The 16,987-nt window shown below is 38.1% G+C and overlaps 2 protein-coding genes across 2 annotated transcripts in view; both read right to left on the reverse strand.

Annotated features, from left to right (window-relative positions):
- LOC129775487 (uncharacterized) overlaps positions 1–2,449 on the reverse strand; it is a 126,878-nt gene extending 124,429 nt beyond the window's left edge. The window contains exon 1 of the mRNA XM_055780284.1: positions 1,089–2,449. The gene's annotated coding sequence lies outside the window, so the exon portion shown is untranslated. The remainder of the gene's footprint in view (positions 1–1,088) is intronic.
- An 8,072-nt stretch (positions 2,450–10,521) lies between these two features.
- LOC129776326 (nucleolar complex protein 3 homolog) lies at positions 10,522–12,819 on the reverse strand. Its single transcript, XM_055781906.1, has one exon. The coding sequence runs from the start codon at positions 12,686–12,688 to the stop codon at positions 10,556–10,558; it is 2,133 nt and encodes a 710-aa protein (XP_055637881.1). The 5' UTR covers positions 12,689–12,819; the 3' UTR covers positions 10,522–10,555.
- Positions 12,820–16,987: the final 4,168 nt, after the last annotated feature.

Below are 16,987 nucleotides of genomic sequence, written 5' to 3' on the forward strand. Positions count from 1 at the left end.
ACACTCGAACGCAATAACAACTTCCGGATCAATTGAATGTGACTCAAGAAGTCACCTTCATATGTTTGAAAACAATGGGAAAGATTTAGAAGATCAGAACATGGATGCCACATGAGCTGAACGGAAGACAGTAGGAAACCCGAAAAATCACATGTGAATTTCTCTCTATCGGATTAAGGATAAAAAGGGGAGAAAAATTTGAATCATGCACAAGAAAACAATTTTTCCCGAAAAATGTTAATATCGTTTTTGTTCAAAATTATGTTTGATTTAAATAAGGCTGCACCTGATTTATCTCTACAAATGATATCATAAAGCTCATATGTTTATTTAATATACATTCTGTCAAACATTTATTGGGAATTTGTTATTTTAAATTTTTCCGCTAGACATTTTTAATTTTTTGTTTCAGTGTATACTACTGACAGTGTTCTTATTATTTATTTCGAGCACGATCTGTCATTTAATTTGTTTACAGCATGATTGAGAATTTTGAAATTTGAGTCAAATTTTGATTTTTTGCTCGGTGTTTTTTGATATGATTCCGGAGGGCCAATAAAGAGTCAAACGTCGCAAATTTTCATAACCTTAAACGAATTTGTTTGTTATGACAGTGATAGAACAAATGGCAATGACATTCATGGGAATAATTGCGAAAAATTTTATTTTTACAATTGAAACCCACATGTTCTCCATTTGTTTGTGCGAAAAGGGAGACTATTTTGGTTCTCGAAAATCTCGAACAGTTTAAAATTCACAACATATATTCAATATAAACTGTAATCCTTACGCACGTTTTTTCATGTAGCATACAGTGTGAGTCACACATTTTTTTTTACTTTGCGTGTAAAGTCACTGACACAAAAATTATAAAACCATCAAAAACATTCACAACCTACTGCGCTCAAAACAACTAGCGCGTGACGAACACATGTTCACCACTGTATCGCCGTTTGTGATAATGTTTTTCTCTGTTGGAAAAGCACCAATTGCAAGTTTCAACTGCAGAACATTTTGTTCCCAATATATTTGCTTTTGTATAAAATAACGAATTCTATGATTCAATGACGTAAAATAGTTTTGCTTACTTCATCGGCGATCCGTGTGCTCTCCGTGTAAATAAATATCAATTCATCTCATCGCACACTTCTCCGCTCGAAGTGGTTGTTCATTCTTCGGTTCTTCCACGCATCAGAAACTCTTCTGTTGGTCCACGAAGCTGCACATATCCACAAATGCACACTTATCCATTTCTGCACCCGAAAGCCTTCCAACCAAGACTACTAACTTTCGGAGTTGGAAAAAGAGCAAGATCACTGCACTGACAGTACACTTATTTCCGACTCGTCCCAGACGATCGTTCCAATATTGCATAGAATATTTTTTCACTCACTCACCAACTCAAGATCGCAGCTTCACCATCAGAGAGAAAAAAAAACAAAACAAAATAAATCTAAATTTCTGAATATGGTTCCGTTACACTACATTTTCGAGAAACGAGTAATCATCGTTTCTGTTTTCTCGAGTTTCGCTCCACTTTTATCCTTGATATTTCCGAAGCATTGAAAACAGAACACAAGAAAGACCCACCGCAGCGACAATTTCCTCGACTTCACACATTAGACGTTCGGTTGCAGAATTCAACATAACGAAAAACACACCTTCGAAGTGTTTCACTTTTCCAACTGGACACCTTCAGACGAAGAAAAACTTGAATTCGACACTTTCACACCGTAGAAAACACAACCGTTTCCTAGGACAAACGAGTGATCCTTACTGTTTATTGACCTGCGCTTCCGCACACAGGGTTTCGATCATGCATAGTTTAACTCTCAATAAGTGCAATCCAGTCGACAGTAATTGTATTATCACATTACACAAAACACCCACCAGCTTGAAAAATCCCTCAACATGGCTAGGAGCCAAATTGAACCGTATGTTTTCGATTACGGAACTCAGGAGACCGACAGCTCGGAGACACCTCTTGCGCGGCTCCGTACGAAGTTTCGAATGAAATCGTAAATTCAGTTTCTTCTTTTCTCTGGCCTGCATTCCACGGCAAAACGCTTTCTGTTTGGCTGCAACCGCGATGGTGTTCGTACGATTGATCCCCGATTTCATAAAGGTGTTGATGTTGTTCGCTTGCCGTGCTACCTCCACCACTGACTCACCTGAGAACAGCTTGCGTAGCGTCCAGCGCCTCGGAAGCTTTGCGAGCGAGACGAACATTGCGAAAGCTCTGTCGAAAGCGAGGTGTACCCGCCGTCTGGTCGAATCGAGCTACCTCGTTAGGTTTCGTGGTTACCTGTACGTTAACACGTTGGTGCCTTGTGTTCGGGGACGTAAAATAGATGCTCAGGTAGCCCTGCTAGCTGCTATAATCATTGAGTCGGTAGCGTGAGGGGTTTCCATCGTTTTCTCTACACACTCTGACAAGCTTATTTGATTCTAGATTTTTGTGAATGAATGTCTTATTTACCCTCCGAAAGCTAACTGAATAAAGTCATCCATATGTCTGAATGACTGAGTAAATTAAAAAAAGTCACAGGAGCAAGCAAACCATTTGTCTTGACAATGTCATGCGAAAATGCGAAAACAGAATAGAAACTGAGAGAGGTTGGCGTCGACATCATGCCTCATACCGTATGAGCGCCAACCTCTCTCAGTTTCTATTCTGTTTTCGCATTTTCGCATGACATTGTCATGACAAATGGTTTGCTTGCACAGGAGGGTTGTGTCTGAGACACGACCGCATATTTGACGTAGGATTCCGTTAGGCCATCTGTTCATTTTGGATATGTTTGAAAAATTAAACTCTTTGATAATGATTTGGTGGCCCTGAGAAAGGCCTTTTTGTTTGGAAAACTACGCCTTCACCGCCTCCAACAATTTTTGATGGACAAGTTGTTGAATATGTCGATAAACTTTATAATCTGGGTGTTATATTTGTTTCATCAATTCTCAATGTGGTAAGATCTATGGCGCCTTAAAAAGTTTGAAATTAGTGACTCGGCATTTGGAAACATCCACGAAAATAAATTAATTCAAGTCGTTGATTCTTCCTCACTTTTTGTACGGAGATTTCATTTACACTAATGCTTTTGCGACCGCACTCAACAGACTAAGGGTTGCTTTGAATTCATGTGTAAGATATATCTACGAGATTTATCGAGATATTCCAGTGTTCCACACTTACATAGCACTTTATTATGATGTAGTTTCAATTTTATGTATATCGTACATGCATAAACTTTTTCAAAATTGTTAAAAGTTGCGTGCCACAGTACTTATTTTAACAACTTCAGTTTATGAGAAACACGAGAACCATAAGTGTTTTAATTCCACAACATTAATTTGTTTACTATGGGCAATCGATGTTAGTGAGAGGTGTTATATATTGGAATCACTTATCACCTGCTCTTAAATCGTCTATAATTATTTAAAACTTCAAAAATGGTCTGCCTGAATTAAATTCAAAATTCAGGAACTTATGACAGTTTTTAATGATATGTTAATTTTTTCTTATCAGAATATCCCACCACAGTGTAACGTAGTTGAAAAGGATTTAAATTTTATTTGCTACTATTAATCGTTTCACTCACCTCATTTGCAATATAAAAAATGCCCTCAACTTGCATGCCGATTTTCCCCAGGCACCTTGAATTTGATGTCTCTGTTAGGGAACACATTTCGGTGGGAACAAAAGCTCCCCCTACTTTTGTGTATTTGTAATGTCGATTTCCCCCAGGCAGCTTGGTTTTGATGTCTCTGTTAGGGAACCGCCGCATGTGTCGTCAATTTCGACCAATCAGATGTGGGTACTTCCGTTAGGACAGGGGTTGAGATTTTTCAACTTTTCGATAGTTTGTTTCATGATATATGTTATTTTATTCAATATAAAAAATTGTTATGGAGTGCCGAAATCGATTGACGCAAAAATTTCATCAATCCATCATGAAATGAATACGCGTTTTAAATTGGACAATTTTCAAGATGTGCTCGATTTTCGATTTCTCAATTTGTACCCCAATATGTTCCCGAAAGACGTAATCCTACGTCAAAAGGAAGCATACGCTTTTGAGTTTCACTGCTCTAATAAGAACGAAATTCCTATTAGTAACGGTTATAATTTTTTTTTATCCTCGCTTCTTTTTCGTCGGCCTATTTTCCGCCACTTTAGTGCCAATCACCGACATCAGGGAGGCGACTCCACCTGTTCCTACCTATCAGACTCAACAACTCATGAACCGGGCCAACTTCTTTTACTTCCCCTCCGAAGGAAGACGTAACCAGAGATTTTTCGCCTCAGAAAATCCCAACGACGCCAGCTGGGATTGAACCCAGGCCGATCGGATTGTGAGGCTGTTACGCTAACCATACAACCACTAGCGCCGTCGTATATAATTTATTGTTGAAACAAATTTACATTTGACAGTTATTGGATGACATTACTACCTATGAATGGCAGACGATTTCTTCGAATGCTCACACATGGTACAGAAAAAATTGTACAACACATTGTATAGACATGCATTATCACCTTCTTGATATTGTGATACGACACATTTTCACGATTTTTTCGAAACAAACTTGTATTTTTGTATCACCTTTTGTACTGTTTAAAATCCGCACATACAAATTTATATCTCAAAATTCGAATCTTTATTCTATTATTGTATTCTTCAGGAAAAGATTAAAACAGCTTCTATATTACTATAGGAGTTCTTTATTCTATGACTTCCAAATACAGAATGAATCGAAAAATGATGATGATGTTGAATTAAAGAGGCTTTAAACTTTTCAGTTCATTCGCCTCTAAGTAATCGAAAAAGCGCTGATGTCATCCATTTATTCGCGACTACGAAGCTGAATTTGACAGCTTGTGTGCGTGAAGCGAATGTCAACAAAGAATTGCAAAAAGAATGTGATTTTTAAACGCACCGTTTTTAACGTTTTTTGCAGAAATTTTCGTAATGGTGAGTATGTATCGAAAGAACTATCCTCTAGGATGCTAATTTAGTTAAATCACATAAATTTACTGCAGGGGAAAACGTTTTCTTACCGCATCCAAATGACACTGTCTTTACTTGTGAAAAAGTAAACAAACTTTCAGGATACTAAATTTTAATAAAAATTAATAATTGTGTGCAAAATTTATCTTCCAAACGGTTGGAAAATGAGTTTTCCTTATGCAGTGAAAAAAACTTTGCCGTAGCTTAAGCTGAATTTAACTTATAAGTGTTTTTCTGTGACCTTGTTTCATGCATTATCAGGAGCCATCAGTCAGAGAAAATGAAACCTGCTACGTGGCTGTGGAGTTTGCGGATGTGTTCGATTACGCTGCGGGTGGAAGCTGTTTAGTCGTCGAAGGCGAAAGAGTATATAAAGCTGAACATCTTTTAATGGTTGGTGTTGAAGAAGTTCACGTAAAGGCTTCAGTATTTTCTCGTCCTGCCTCCAGTCATCATCTCCAAGCTCGGAACCCCATACAATAAAAATTCGTACGAAAATCTCCTTCTCCAAATGGTTGTTTTCGTGTTCCTGTAAAGCTGGCAAAGGGAAGTGCAAACACGTCATGGCTGTTTTGTATCATTTGCTTAAGTATGTTTCATTTTATTTCTTTATTATTGCACATTTTGCACCAAGTTGGACTGTTTCACACTTTTTCAAAAGTGCGAAAATGTGAATAAAAGTGCGACCTTGCATCAAATCGATTTGCTGTCTTCAGCGCACTTATTCGTTATCAATCGAAGAATAAGTGCACTGAAGACACCAACATGATTCGATGTTAGAGCGCACTTTTATTCGTATTTTCGCACTTATGGAAAAGGCCGAAACAGTCCAACTTGGTGCAAAATGCACAATAACGTGCTTTGAATCATAAGTAATTAATTCGCCTCTGTGCTTAAGGAATTACTTTGAACTCATCAAGAGGCTACTAATAAACGACTTGTTTAAAAAAGGTACTTTCAGGGAAGAAACACTTTAGTAAAGGCCTATTTATTTAAAAAAATATATTCTTAACATGTCTATTGTGCATGAATCCGGTATTTCCTCTTCTAGCTTTACTGTAGATTTAGGCTTTTGACGATACTGCTTCACGAGAGTCACTGCTTTGACAATAGATTCGAGCATTTCTCTTGATTTAAGTCCAGTCCATGATACAAGATCGTCATCGCTTCCAAAGGAGATCGCTGAGATACGCTTGACTTTAAGTTTATCCAAATCCGTAGTGTCTACCTGAACTGCTTTCTCTACTGTAGGAACACAGACTTCGGGATGATCTGCACATTCAGCATCGATGGCAAGATCTGAAAGGTTTGGTGTATCATGTCTCTGGTCCATCGCTGCCCCAACTTTGGCACGGTTTGCAGCACGTTCAACACGGCCCTCAATAAGTCTTTTCCTGGTTTCGCTGATGGGAGGTTGTGGCAAATTCAAGTCGGGAACTGCTGATGGCCTAAGAATTAAGCGATCAGTGGCACGGCTTGTTGCTATAAAAAGTAAAATAATAATAAAAAAAAATTATAATATTATTGCTTCAAGGCGTGTACTTGGCCGTGTCGAACTTCATACTTGGAGAGTAGAAGTTCGACACGGTGAAATGGAGGGTACAAATACGGGAGGTTTTTGTAGGTTCTATCTTTAGCCGTAGTCGTTGGATCCAGTCTAGATACCGCGATTTTTCCGTTTTCGGAGGGAAGGCATGAAAAGAAATTCCGGGGCGATATTTCTGCTTACATCCGGGGACGACACAAACAATACGGCTTTTGAATTTTGCAGATTGTTCGGAGTCAGCTTCAAGCAAATTTCGTCCGACTTGCATGTTCTCCGGGCAATTTGCGCAGCTTTTGACGTATATTTCACACGTTCTAAGGAAAATATTTTGAAAAATATTAGAGCACTGATTGAATAGAAGCCAGATCTTTGTATTTTAGGTATTTTATGAACACTAAGCGGATATTTTTATATCAAATTTCATTAATTCGGTTTACCTCTCTCGCAGGTAGATTGACAGAGGGTGTACTTCAACGGCTTTTTTTCACTACTAAATGACAATAAATTTTGGTTCGGAGCATCGAAACAGCCAAGAAAAACTATTTTTCAACAATTTCCACTAATTGTAAGATAAACACGGTGCAAGTTTTCGAGAAATCAGTATATTAATTACAGAGAAAATATGCAACGGTTTGTTTACATATTTTTCACTCACACGCGAAACTTTCATAGGTAGCGACACCGTACCTTCGATGACACGAATAGTCGTGGTTGCTTGGGTGGTTGTCAACACATCGAGACAGTGGTTGGTTGACTACTTTGTGGTATGCAACATTCCTCCCTTCTTAAGGCTGTTTTAGACGATGCCAGTCAGCGCTCTAGTTGAAGTATCCAGTGAATAGAGAACAGACACTCTGTTCAAGTTAGAGGTCAATTACTTGTTCGATACTGGTATAAGTAACTTGAACAGAGTGTCTGTTCTCTGTTCACTGGATACTTCAACTAGAGCGCTGACTGGCATCGTCTAAATCAGCCTTTATTTCCAGAATACCAGGAAAGGTTCTGATCTTCATGGCATCTGGTTTATTCGCTTTGGTCGGCTAGTAGTGGGTTCCTCTTCGAAAAGGGCTACGGGATGCACCTCTTGCGATGTGTTATTACTATTGATTACTGCTGACAATTCTAGATCTTCTGAATAGGATTGAAGCTGTTGTTCTTCTACTGAGTAATCTACATAAGAATTTTCAGGATCAGCTTCAGTCGGATCTGGAACGATATTCACCAGAGGATGTGGTTTGCGTTTCAATCCAAATTCATCTACGAGTATGTTGAGTGGAGATGTGTCCGGAGTATCGGGAGCAGGTTGATCGCAGCTACGACGTTTGATTTGATTCGCATGAGAACGTATTAGTTTTCGTCTACCATGCAAATTATCTAAAAGTACGTTATAATTAACTTGACCGATGACTTCGATGATAACTCCTGAAGCCCAGGACCACTTGGTATTGCTGCGATATATTTTCGCATAAACCGAATCTCCAGCTTTCTCCGTGATATGTACTGCACCATGCTTGCGATTGTACTGGTCGTTTCGTTAATTGTTTATTCCTTGACTAATCAGCTGATGTGGTTGTAGATGGCTTAAAGTTGTTCGCGCATTCCGTCCAATCATCATTTGGGAGGGTGTTTTTCCGCTAAGAACACGACTAGGAGTGGTTCTATAGACTTGAAGGAAAATATTGAGTGATTCAGAGATGTTTCTCCCCTCTTTGATCTTGAGCAGTGATCTCTTGAAGGTATCTACGAACCGTCCGGCTTGCCCATTTGATTGCGGATGATATGGGGAAGTGCGCATATGTCTGACCGGAAACAATGTGATTGGAATTCTAAAACGAGCAAATGATTCTTCAAGAAATTCAATAACTACTGCTGTTGTAGGTGAACGAACGATTCGGATTTCGGGTCATTTGGAAAAAGCGTCGACTAACACCAAAAAGTGAAGACCGTTGACAGGACCAGCGAAATCGATGTGATTGCGCTCCCACGGAGATTTTGCGAGTGGCCATGACTGTAATGGGGCTGTCCACATACCACATGGACAGAAAAAGCACGGTTTTAGATACCCCCCCTCCCCCTCCGTGGACAAGCGTGGACATTCCTGATACCCCTCCCCCTCTTGTCCACGTGGACATCTCTCTATTTTTTAGAGAGAATGATTGAATTTTCTATGTTTTATTCCATATTTTTATTGGTAAAAATGTTAGCTATTACTATGAAATGGTTTGTTGTCATTTTTCTATTGTTTACCGAGCGCGGGAGGCTCTTTACTTTTTTTGCCGCTGAAGTCCATATTAAAATATTACTCATGGATAATCTAATCTCGTACATTTTTATTAAAAACCGATTCATCATACCTATCAAGATTAGTTTATTAATATAGAATATTTTCTCTTCTAAGCATAATTTACACTACAAAAAACTTGGTTGGGTAGCGCATGGCGGCTACAATGAACCTGGGGATGCATTCAATCAAATGTTTTTGGTCAAATAATATGTAACCCATCCATTGCAGCGTTTTATGAACCATTATTCACCAGATGCTAATGAACGGTGGTTTTAGATATCTGTAATGAATCTGTATTGCTGAATCGAAACCCGCATATACAAAAATAAAGTCGTGCTTTGAATACATTCGACAAAAAAAAAATATAGGTACAGAGTTTAAAGTCGAAATGTTTGAGTAATTTTTGGAATAAAGTGAAAAATTAACGCATGAATATAGGATATACATAATTTTAAGCTTGAATTTTCAACACAAACGCGTGAAAACTGAAGTTAATAATCGTTTTTTTCACAGGGTACGCATAGCATTTTGTACCTCTGGCTCAATTTGCGATGGAGTGCTTCTATAATTTACTCAAAACTTTCTTTGATTGGCTAAAAAGAATGATTGAAAGTATCATTATATTCACAGGGGTTTTGAGGATATACTAGGCTCAAAATGTTGTGCTAACATTGGAATACTTGCAATATTTGCAAAACTACAGACGACTTTCTAAAGCACTGTAGCAAAACTGTTTTTGGCACTTTTTGAAAACGCAAAAAAAATATTAAAAATTTCGTTCGTTTTTTATTCAATCAACGAAATTACTTTGCACACAATTTATTTAAATTTTCCAAACTGCAGCGCGTTCATCATTTATTGAATTATTAATCATCGAAGACGATGGAGCACTTTTTCATTCAAACTAAAAGAAATTTGTATTGAAAGGTTCTACAGGCAAGTTCTTGGAATCCAATGAACCCTGTTGATAAGGTAAATTGGATTTTCTGTTGACTTATTTAGCTAAAAGTCCCGAAAAACCTTGAAATAACAGAAAGAGGATGGGTTTTTATTTGTTCCTATATTTTTATTCACTACATTCACATACACCAAGATAACAATGTGTCCGTAATATATTCCAAAACTTGAAGCTTTGACATGTTGAAGTTGAACATTTGGAATGATGTATGTTGGTTTTCCACGAAGCTACAGCATTTCAAAATCACTTAAAATTTTCAACTTAACACTGTTCATCTGATTTCTTTGTCGAGTATCTCGAGTTCTCTTCTAACAATGGAAATAAATCGATCGCTCTCAGTTCATATGAATGGCTTTCAGAATACACATTTCAGGGAAGAAATTTCGCCATATGAAAAATACGGATGTTTGATGCACTCAAGCAGTTCAACCCTTTTTTAAAAACACAGAATACAGAGTGGGCGAAAAGTTCAAAAATTCTTGAAAATACAGCTTGAAAATTTATCGTGTCCACGTGGATATTATCTACACCCCCTCCTCCCCCACTGTGGACAACCAAGGACATTTTCGGGACCCCTACCCCCCCTAAAATTGTCCACGTGGTATGTGGACAGTCCCTTATATATTATTATCATATTTTCGACATTTTGATAGCAACTTTTGTGAACCATAATTTTCGGAATTGAACATGAAACGCACTCATTAACGTAAATTGTTCATTTTTATTTCTAAATTCAGCCATTACAATTTTACTACTCAAGCTTTCAGCAAATCACCGAAAAAGTCATAACTAACATCGCTCTGTTGCATATTTTGTGCCCTCATGCAATGCTTCTCAAACTCATGATCCGCGAATATATACAATCTAATTCCCTCCACGGCGGTCTGCTTCTGCTTGGGCACGGGTATAGCCGGATTGAACACCATCTTCGAGCTGTCATACGTCGTGTACAACTCATGCGGCGCGAGTTTCACCAAATCCGGCGGCAGCATTCCGGCTCCGGAGGTTGGCACTCCACCGGAAATGTTTCGGGCAAACTTCCTCACGCACGGGTGGTAGTGCCGATGGAGCGCCGACAGTTCGTACAAACTGGCGCTACTCGCATTGCTGAATTCCGGTTCCTCCACCTCGGGATCATATTCGCCCGAACCCACACTCGATTCCGTGTCCAGCAGAATGTCAAGCGAGCCTTTGGCTATCAGCCCGTTTCTGATAACGCCCAGACATCCGAGCGTGCCGAAGTGCAGCAAATGCAGACTCATCATCGAAAGTCGCTTGATGAACGCTAAATGACGATGATAGGTGATGTTGATCTGTCGCTTCATCAGAACGTGATCCAAAGTGCTGAGTATGGATTCCAAATCGTCGTGGGATTTTCCCGCGTGAACACTGAGTAGATTCTTGTACAGATGGGTATAGAATCGTGCCGGATCTATGTTGAGGACCTCTCCTTGTCCCCTGAGAACGGTGAATACCGTCTGGATGCAATGCAGCTGTTCTCGGCATCCCAAATTTTCATGAACCAACAGATTGTTGAGTACTTCAACCAAATCAGAGAAGAACTCAATGTTTATTGTGTGAGCAAATTTGGACAATCCTTCCAGGGTCACGCTCAGTAATTTCGACTTCGGTGCGATTTTGAGGATACGGAAGAATATAGTGAACACCAATTTAGTCAGATCGGTCAGCTTCTTCTGCTTAATTTGGGCGCTCTCCTCTGCCTTAGTCTCAAACAGCTCCCTCTCCAGCTCCGCAAGTTTCTTCTTCCGTTTGCGCTCCTGTCTGGACATATTGATAACGCGCGATTTGTGAGCTTCCAGCTTTTTCTTCTTGATTTCGCTCTCCCTAACAGCGTTTAAATTGAAGTCTTTTATTGGTAAATATTTGAGACAGGAAACCATTTCCGGGTGAACATTGTGTTCCTTCTTTTTCACGAGTTGATTCAAATGACGAACAATGTGTTTGCTCAAATCCAAACGGGTATCCGATTTGAACAAAGTACAGAAACAAGTGCGCACACGCTGGCGGACGCTTTCCACGTCGGAGTTCAATAATGTGACCAACATCTGTCCCACATTCATGCCATAATTGAAGTAAGGATGAGCGTTCAACAAATCGCACATACATTGAACCGCGATCTCCGCAAGTTGGAGTTCCTCCAACGATTTCGTCCTGCCACTTCGGTGCTTCCGCTGCACTGGTTGAGTTAAGCTTTCCATGAGAACCAAGAACTTCTTGTATTGAAGCAGTAATTCATTCTCGAAATTAACCCGAGCTAAAGTAGTTTTCTTCAGCTTTTGTGACTCGGTATCTATAATTCCCAGTCTGTATTCGGGAACAATATCCTTAAACACCTCCACCAACGATATCATTGCCATTTTCCTAACGACAAACATGTTGACCTTCCCGTTTTGCGTCGTTGGAGCGATAAGATCCAACAGAGTGGTTAAATGTTTTGTCTTCGTTTCGGGACTCTCCAGGATCGAGGCACACATAACGCCTATGTAGAATTTCTGTCGCTCAATCTCTTCATCGCGTTCCAGTATCATATCAGCGGTGCTTACTTCCGGCTTAGCTAAATTCTCAGCGGGTTTGGTAGTTTCCTCACCCGCGGTTTCCACCGCATCTTCTCCGACAGCTTTGCGACGTTTAGCTTTTGTTGCAACAATTTCACCTCTCCGACTCACGATACCCCCATCTTTCGTTTTGATGGGCAGCAACGGCTTGGTATCATCTAAAAGATAGACCTGATCGTTAATTTGCATCCGATACTCATCTTCCAGCTTTTCCGTGTTGCTGAATTTGCCCAAACTGTTGCATTCGTCATTGTTCTTTTTTCCGTTTGGGACTTTACGCTTCTTGGATGTGGCCTTTTTAATTTTAACCATTTTGCTAAGCACTTTATGACACTAGTTCTTCATAAAGCAACAAATTCGTGTGATTAGTTGAGCACGCGTTTCGAAAACACGTCGTCAAATGTCAGCACACAAAACACAATAATAAACAAGAACATGTTAGAGGCGAATGAACTGCAAAGTTTAAAGCCTCTTAAAAACAAAGAAAGAAGAAGAACAAGAACCGGCGATCGAAAAACGTCAAAATAGAACATTTGAAGAGGTAAGGAGTTTGGTAGTATTTCAATGTATTGGTGTATAAGAGAACATGTGAAAACGATTTTATACACTCAGAGGAATAATAAGTAAATAGAACTAATTTTGAGTGAAGTACCACTAATTCGTTGGGTTTCTACATATTATTTATTCGTACAAGTTAATGCGAGAGATTTGTAAAACATATATTAATGGTTCATCGATATCAGATGTGTTTACATTTTGATGTAGGATTACGTCCTTCGGGAAAATATTAGTGGCACAAATTTAAAAACGAAAATCAATCGCTTCGTGCAAAATGGTTAATTTCAAACCCTTATTTCTCTGTCGTTTCATGATTAATTGATGTTTTTATTGTATCAATTGATTTCGGCAAACCACAACTATTTTTGACGCAGAACTACGTCTTTCAGGAAGGGTGCCAAATCAGAAAACAGGTCACGTTTTTATGAAATAAAGTTAACGTTAATAACTATTTTCACTGTGAAAGAATTCTCATGATTTGCATACCAACCGAATCGGAAATTCTCTAAGATTTGTTTGATACGCTATACATTACAATTCGCTAATCTCTAAAAGGTTGAAATTCATGAAAATTGGAAGAACTTCCTTTATTCCCATACATTTGTTCTGCCGATTTGTGTGCTAACCCTACCCGTATTTGGAATGCTTATAACTCGAGCATTTCTTAACAGATCGGAAAGATGCTTGCATCAATTGATAGGAAATATTTCTACGTGTCTATCGTAATTAATAAAATATCATTTTTCATGAGATGAACAAATGGAATAACTGTGGATACGCGAAATAAATATTTGAGAAAAAAAAACAATCACATCTATATTTAAAAATCAATGAAATCTGTTTTCCATTTTCAAGAACTCTCAAACTTTTCTTCATGCATCTTCTGCATATTTAACAATAAAAAGGTTGAGCTGCCTGATGTTTTTTTTTCAAATACATGTCAGTGTGAACACAATGGTAGAATTCGTGGTTTTGAAGATGCTTAAAATGAAATTGCTACGGAAGTAAATATCTAGCAATTTGGTGTCATAGAATTAATCACAAAGCAATTTGTGAAGATTTATCAGGTTGATCAAGAGCTTCTCGATAGGTTACCAAATATCCTATGTACAGTGTTGGGAAGAAAAAAGTAAACAGCATTACGCAAAATACTTTTTCATGATTTTGTTTTTGAAAATGAACGTATTTCTTACAATGGAAAGGATGTAAACAAGCCATTGTTTGTATTCATTTTCAAATTTATATAAAACTCCAATTAATTGGATTTTTTCATCCAGTATTGTGCATAAATGTTTGATGGAGTTGGGGTTGGGGTAGCGTTTCGCAACCTTCGAGGTGTGCTTGGGATCATTGTCCTGTTGGAAAATATAGCCTTCAATATTCATTTTCCTGAGTGACGGCTAAAAGTTCTCCTCCAAGACATTGACGTAGGACTCAGCAGTCTTCTTTACATCGATCTTGACGAGATTGTCCACCCCATTCCAAGTAAACAGCTCCACACAAGCAGTGATCCTCCACTTGCTTGCTGTTGCTTGAGTAGGCTGGATAGCTCAGACTTTAGGCTGTCATTTCTTTGTGTCTTTTAACCTCGAACTTACTCCAATCGGTCCAATCTTCTTCCAAAAGTCAGTATGGCTGGAGCTCCTGGTTGTGAATTGTCAGAGGATTTTTTTCATTTCAAAATAAAACATGCAAAATGCATACTCTAGTTGCAAATCATGACTATGTACCAAAATTGTATCAAAATGGCAAAATAATGATAATCTTTATATAGATACACAGTTGCATGTTAACCCTTTGCGGTCGTATTCAATTCGGATATGGGTGCCATACTGGTTGAAATTATTTTTCCTTGAAAGAGCATTGTTGCTTAATTTTAATGACAATGAAAGATAAACAAGATTTTTTCAATTCGTTGTGAGCTTTAGATGTGTATCTACTGAATAATGTGTTTTAAAATGCTGTTTTTATAAAAAAAAATATATTCTAAAACTCTCGTTCGTGTGCTATCTTTCGAAATAGTCCCTCAAAATGAGGTCCTGGTTTTTGACTACAGTTCTGTATGATTTTTTGGCTGAGAACGGACATACGAACGCGAAGACTAAATTTTTCCCTTGCATTACTTTTTCCAAAAATGTACACATTCGCGAGGAATAGAAATTCGAGCAATTTGAAAAAAATTAAAAAAATTGTCACTTCTTTACAAAATTAACAACAACTTTCGCCCGAATTACGACAAGTTTATCATTCGTGGGCCATCCTTACCCAGCAAACATTAAATCGTATAATTTTGCACGTGTCAAGTCTTACAAGAAATCCGAATAAATCATAATCGCATATAATATCAATCAAAGTATGTATCGTGTATATTTGAAATCGCATAAAATGTAAAAACTCGATTTTATAGACCATTATCAAATTAAGTCGCAATTCGGTATAATAAACGTCAATTTTATGATGTACATTGTCGTAAAATATATTTAATCCGCATCATATGCGTATATTACGCTGATGCAGTTTGTGTGTCGTATAAGCGTATAATTTAAATCGATTCAGTACTGTAGCAAATCGTGTTGCATGCTGAAGAAAATCATGAAACAGCAAATCATATTAGATCGTAATAAAGAACATATTACATCATATTGAAATGTCAATAAAATGCTGATGCACTTGAAACTTTTAACTGCTGTTGAATTAAATTCCAGATAGCCGCGCGAGATAGCTGGTGGATGATAATCCAGACGATCGGAGTTTGAACCCACATCGCAGCAGTTTTCACTAAACATCAATCTGTGCCATTTTAAACATTCATATTCCACTCCCAACACAAGTCAATCAAACAATTATTATTTCTACAAACATAAATACTAATATATAAAAATGGCGACTCGTGAGGCTATAATAAACATTTCACGAAAATATTTTGCGCCATTTGTTTCTTTTCTATGCCTGTGATAAATCGTATATGCGTATGGCAAAAGTCGTATTTGATGTTTTGACAATTCATGAATATATTCACATTAGATCGCAATTCAATTCAACATAATCGCTATTACAGCCGGTCAAAGTTGCATATTCATCCAAACAAATTCGGTAAGCATTTGCCATGTAAGTATATAGCCTCCACTTTTGCATGCATATGCCAGTTAGGCGCATTATATGCCAACCAAATTTTAGTGCATATGATGTTATATCTACGCTTGTTATGCGATTTAATGTTTGATGGGTAGTTTACAATCTATCCAAACAACGTATTCGGCCAAGCTACGGCATGTGGAAATTTGAATCTCGCTCCACGCAGAGCTAGCTGCTCAATTAAGCTCAATAAAACTCACATTCTGCCTATTCTTCGGCAGTTCTATTCTTCTATTCTTCGTGCGATCAATCTACATAATTTATCGATTGGGGTTGGAACTGGTAAAAAAGCAGGGTAGTCCAAAATCGAAACCCCAGTCCTACAAACAACGTAAAGGACTTCTGACATTTTTGAAATGCAAAAACGGCAGCAAATTATTCAGGAATACTTCCTTAACTCCCATTGACATTCTTTGTTTTAAAGAGGCTTTAAACTTTTCAGTTCATACGCCTCTAAACCCTTGACTCCTAACTTTTTATTCGTTTGAGTGGAAAAGTCATTTGAAACAGTCCTTTCTGATAAACAAAATATAACATGAAATAAATTTGAAATGGAACAAGGGTGCCATAGAGGTGTTTACTTGGTAATTTTTAATTAAAAATTATTCAGGAATGTCCAATCGTGCTTTTTGTGTCCACGTGGTATGTGGACAGCCCCTTGGACAATTCTTCCGTTCATATATAATATTTTGGTAGTCTTAGGCATCATATAAAACGTAAAAGGACGTTCATCAAATGTATTTGTAATGAAGAACATAATCTATGACAAAAATTTCGAGTAAATAAAGTTCGCTCCCAAACAGTTCACTCGCAAACAGTTCAATCTCATCAGTTCTTTCTCATACAGTTCACTCGCAAACAGTTCTTTCGGAATCAGTTCGTTCACAAACCGCTCACTCGCAATCAGTTCGTGGGGCG

The sequence above is a fragment of the Toxorhynchites rutilus genome, chromosome 3, assembly GCF_029784135.1.
Source record: "Toxorhynchites rutilus septentrionalis strain SRP chromosome 3, ASM2978413v1, whole genome shotgun sequence".
In the NCBI taxonomy this organism is placed as follows: Eukaryota; Metazoa; Arthropoda; class Insecta; order Diptera; family Culicidae; genus Toxorhynchites; species Toxorhynchites rutilus.